This window comes from Pleurodeles waltl, chromosome 2_2 (genome assembly GCF_031143425.1).
Source record: "Pleurodeles waltl isolate 20211129_DDA chromosome 2_2, aPleWal1.hap1.20221129, whole genome shotgun sequence".
NCBI lineage: Eukaryota > Metazoa > Chordata > Amphibia > Caudata > Salamandridae > Pleurodeles > Pleurodeles waltl.
In genome coordinates this window covers 844,667,356-844,672,826 of record NC_090439.1, presented here as the reverse complement: position 1 = coordinate 844,672,826, position 5,471 = coordinate 844,667,356, and the positions used below count along the sequence as shown (strand labels likewise).

General features: G+C 45.8%; 1 protein-coding gene across 1 annotated transcript; it reads right to left on the bottom strand.

Moving 5' to 3' along the window:
* Window positions 1-290: 290 nt before the first annotated feature.
* On the bottom strand, window positions 291-1,662 carry LOC138277580 (uncharacterized). Its single transcript, XM_069219231.1, has 2 exons — window positions 1,024-1,662; window positions 291-920 (listed from the first exon to the last, which is right to left on the bottom strand). The coding sequence occupies exons 1-2, from the start codon at window positions 1,504-1,506 to the stop codon at window positions 291-293; spliced, it is 1,113 nt and encodes a 370-aa protein (XP_069075332.1). The 5' UTR covers window positions 1,507-1,662.
* Window positions 1,663-5,471: the final 3,809 nt, after the last annotated feature.

The window sequence follows — 5,471 nt, the reverse complement described above, 5'->3', positions numbered from 1 at the left end:
CATTGATACACCACTTGGCGATACACAAATGACTGCTACATTGCAACAAGGCTGAAGGTTCCGAAATGTTCAGATACCGCAGAGTCATAGGATGTATTTCAGCTATTCTTTCTTTAACCAGCACAAAAATCAATCTCCCGATACAGATGTAGCCCGGTTGTAACTCATAGGCATCTTGCATCTCGATACCCGGATTCCCCGCCTAAAAGTGAGTAAGTATGGAGCGTTAAGTAACACATTCAGGGTCTACTTTTTTTTTTTTTTTAATTAATTAATTTATTTTATTTTTTCTAAAACAGCTTTCGTGGGGCTAGAGACTTCATTCTTCTGTTTTTATGATAAATGTCACACATTCGTCTTTTTATAACCTGTTCTAACATACTTATGTCAAAGTGGGGACACATACCATGCATGCGGTCGAGTTTTGAGCAGGGCTCAGCAGCGTATCGGATCTCATTGACAGCCGCAGCCAAGACCTTAATCATATCACTGTGGACACCTTTCTTCACAGCCGACAGCCCATACACAACCCTTAACAACCTATATACCCGGTGAGGGTCTATCCGACTACAAATGTGGCGAATTATTCTTGGTGTGTATGCATCGTATAAACATTCATGAGCATCCTGTTGAGGCGCATTAATTTTATGCCCGTAACAAAGATCATAATAATCCCGTTTAACACAGGCGTTCACAGCGGCCGCTGCAAAACCTTTAACTGGCCATATGGTGGCCCAGGGTACGCCCGGAGCTTCCTTTTCAAAATCGCGGCTAGTGTAGGTGCAGACACATTTCTTACGAGGCTCTTTGTTCTGGCTTGTAACACTTCCAGACTGTCTGGAACAGCATAAGCAGTAAAAATTTACGGCGTTAACCTTTGGAGTTGACCCTTCTAGAGGCTCACTTTCTTCAGCTACGTTCTAGGGTTCAAACAGAAAGCACAAGACACATTATTAGTTAAATGTATGACATTAGAGTATACAGACATAAAAAAAAAAAAATAACAAAACTGTCATTACCAACCTCCATATTCGCATCACACTCAGAGGCTCCTCTGAAATCCTGGGAGTCGCAGAGGTCCATTGGGGCAGAAACAGTGCCGGAGCTTACACCTGACGGCTGTACAATAACGGCCTCTGACTCGGTGGCCTCCTGGTCGCCCATGTCTTCATAGATGGGCGAATTCGGTGGTGCTACACATTCTTCAACATCTTCAATGTCTATGAAGTTAGATGCAACACTTAATTCATCTTTCGAGGCATTGCTGTCGCTGTCGGGCCCCTTAATAGGGGATATCTGGGTCGACACAGCCTTGAGGTTGAGCTTTTCAAGCCGGTAGCAAAGTTCCTCTTCAAAACCGGTAACATCGGTATCTTGGGTGGCAGGGACATCCTGTTGTGCATTCTCATCCATCGTAAGAGGGGCGAGGGTCCGGTAATATCTACCAATAGTGTTCAGGGCCCCTGAGGAGGCTGCTTTTCTTGCGATCGGATTGTATCTCTTCATGGCACCTTGCCAAACTGTTTCAACCCTGGTTCACGGTTTGACAGCCGGTTCTAACCAGCTCCTTATATGCAACATTTCAAAAAAAGGGGGGCTAACACGTGACACCATGAGGGCCCCTAACTGGCACTTGGGCATGAATGTCTGACATGTCCAGACCTGTCCCGCTCAAGCTCTGAAACCACGTGCACATCACTAAGTCATACTTTTTACATATCTCATAGGCCAAAACCCAGGGGCTAGGACCCAGACACAGGGCTAACACGTGACAACATGAGGGCCCAGCCCAATTGACAACCCCATGCACACACGTCACTTCCGGGGAGGGCTTTCAGGGACAACGGAAGTCCCAGCCACCGGATATGACGTCATATCCGGGGCGGGATAACTGTCACTTTTAATATGGTGATTAAAGGTATCCCTTCCTACTACTAATAGTAATTGTAATAAAATATTATCCACTATTAGTGTAATACAAAATTGACAGAAAACAAAGAAAGTGAACCCCCGACAGACCTTCATATGCACAAGGTGCTCCTGTTCTTTTAGCACTAATTTTGCCACTTCTGAGGCCACAGGTCATAAAGGCAATGCCAAGCCCGGCGTCGCAGTTGTGATCCCTAAATGACATCCATGGTTGTAAAGAGGAATCTTCCTCAGACACTTTTTTTAATAGTATAGCTTTCTTTTATTAAATATTATTTTGAAAAATCACAATAAAATATGGCAAAAATGCAATATTAGAATAAAACAGATATTGCACTTATAATATTTTTAAAACAACACATTGGGAGAAATTGCTAAGTTATTTTTTAGACTGAACCTTGCTGTTTGGAACGTTGCTCTATTTTTCATACATTATCACGGTAGATGGAATTATACAATTCTAACACACTTAAAGGCTCGTCCAAAAATGCAACTTGACAGCGTAGAGGTTGAATGCCTCTCCATTCAATACTTTAAATTCTGACAATGAGCCTCTGTTAGTCACCCCCAAGTGTCTGCAGCATGTTTCTTTAGCATTTACTTAATAAAGGACTAATGCAAATGAAATCCTCTATTGATTGAACTTAAGCTCCACAAAGTCTACAAAATTAAAGCCCGGTGTCACCCCTGATTCCAACTGGTCCACAACTCTGCAATCGGGAGTAAGCGAAAGTGAAACCTCATGTATTTTGCTCGGACCCTCATGTTAAGATGATTTTGGGGGTACAATTGTGGATTGGCCATACAAATGGAAAACTGCAGAGCTGCCATAAGGCGCTATGGATGGTGGTGCCTACTTAGCATTCTTGTCAGGTTCCTGTTGTGAAGAAATTCTGAAGGTCCCTTCCATTCCTGAACACCAACATGTTGGTATACATACCTGTGAAAAAACATGGAAGGAGAATGAGAGAGAAACACTGGGCTCGATATCATTCTCACAATGTATCCGACATAGGTGAGTGACTGCTTAGAAGAACAACAGCAGTTTTTGAGGAATGAAAAGCCACTGAACCACCTGGAAAGAGAGGACCACAGGTAAGTATAAGTGTACTGGATTGAGTGCTTTCATATCCAATAGAAGTGGTGTGAGCTTGTCAGCTTTGGTAGTGGATGTCACTGTACTGAGCTCTCGAGTAGACCAGGGTACCAGACAAGGCCCCCAGAACACCACTGCAAACCACAATGGTCAGGAGTTGAAAAAGTGAGCAAGGGGAAGTTATCCGAAGGTATCAAGCACAAGAAAGCATAGTATATGGGAAAGGAGGCTTTAAAAGTGAATCTAAAGTGAGTGAACAAGAGGGAAGTACACAATGAACATAAGGGATAGATAACTGTTTCAAACTGGCATGAGGAAGAGAGCCACAACTCATTACTCCTTGCCAGACAAAAGCTGCCTGTCAGAAAACGTCTGAAATACTGTCTTTACCCACTCAGAAGTGAACCAACAATCGGAAAATGAGCAACTGAGTGAATAAGTCAGTTAGCGACCGAGTGTTCCCACCCGCTTCAATGTCTATTGCCCCATTCTCCATTATCTCCAGCCCCTAATACCCCTATGGTTGATCAGCCATCTGTGCCAAGCCTGAGTCCTGACAATCAGGAAGGTAAATTTTGGTGGTCCTTCTCAATCAGGAAACTTTGTTGACTCCCCTCAGAGAGGACCGGGGGACAGAGGAGCTGTGAGAGAGGAAGTTGTTGATCAGGCTCTCTTCATTTTCCTGTGGGCAGATCCTATCCTCCATCTTGATCTCATTATACAGCTGCCAATTATCAATTATCTATCTACATATAGGCCCATATCTATCAACCTTGCTGTGCTGCGTGAAATGGAAAGGACAGACATGCCCCATATTAAATGGCGCATTCCTGTCCTTTCCTAGTGCTGGCACACTTTTGGCTGCCTAGCTCCAACACATGCACCCTTGCGTCATGTTCCAAGGAAGCCTGCGTTGTAGGCATGATTGTTTCTGTGCAGAAAGGGACACTTTTCTGCACAAAATCAATCCTCAGAGGCATTTTCCTCTTTCTATGTGTGCTGCAGAAAGCGGCACGAGGTAGAAAGAGGAAACAACGTGAAGGAATAAAGATATCTCTCCTTGTTACGCCTCTCCTGGGGAGGTGTAGCATTTTGACGCGTAAATCTGGAAATGCACCAAAATCCATGGGCGGATGTCTGAGAGAACTCACCTTCCATTCATGAATCTTCTCCCTGGTGCAGAGTAGCGCAAAGCAGCGATTTGCACTGCCTTGAGTTACTCTAGATTTATCAAGCTACACATGGCATCACAAGGTGGCTTGATAAATATCACTTAGGTTTTGCGTCCTCCTTGCGCCCCTTGTGCAATGCAAGGGTGTTGCAAAACCTTGATAAATCTGGCCCATCATGTTTGTGATCATTTGCATTTCTTGAACAAATCTAAACAAAATGGAGCCTCATATACTCCAAGTCAGTAGACTTTATTTACAAGTGGCAACAAGAAAGCATTTTCCTAGTCAGCGTCTGCTGCCCTCCCCAGCTCCTCTGGCTGCTGCTGCCTCTGCCTTTTGCCTGGGATGAACTGAGAGCCTCCTGACTCTCATTTCGAGGCCCTCCTCCACCCACAGGCTCGTTCCTTCACCTCATCCCTGGGGATCTAGTGGCCATCACAAGTAAGTATTTTCTCTCTGTCGCTCTTTCACTCTTGCTTTTTATGCCTTTTCGCACTCATGTTTTCTTTTCTTTACCATCTCTCCACCTTTTCTCTGCCCTCTTTCCCTCTGGCTTTTCTGCCTTTTTTGACTTGTTTTTCCTTTTCTTTTCCATCTCTCACTGTGGCTTTTCTGCCTTTTTTCACTTGTTTTTCCATCTCCCCTCCTTTCCTCTATCCTACTCCCGCGCCACTCCGGCCCCACACTCCTCCCCACAACGAAGCATGTTTTCTGCCCTCCCAGCTGACCACTCCCCCTCCACTTCCTAATGTTTGCTACAGCGCAGCTGTGCAGCGCATGTGCGCCAAAGGTCAGCCGGTCTGCGCCTGTCCGTGCCCGGACCGCGCCCAGCAGCAGGAACCCTGGATCTCCGTTAAACTACCCCCGGCCTGCCTCCGTTAAGATGTTGAAACCCTCCTGCACCTCAACACCGGACATCTCAGCAACTGCTGCATCGGCTCCCCCAAGGACACACAGGACTGTTCACCTACAGGAACTGCAACTTCGGCGCCAGCCTCAACAAGCTGAAGGTACTCTCCACACACAGAGATACCGACAACCTCCACAACCCCATCAACTGCCTGCTCCTGAACATCCGCTCCCTCCACAAACACGCCACTGAACTCTTAAAATTGATCAACACCGCCCGACCAGACATCGCCTTCCTTACCGAGACCTGGACCAACCCCACCTCGGGATCAGACATTGCCATTGCCCTTCCTGATGGAAACAGCATCCTAAGGAGGGACCAGCCCTCCCACCCAGGCAGAGGACTTGCCATTGTACACAAGTCA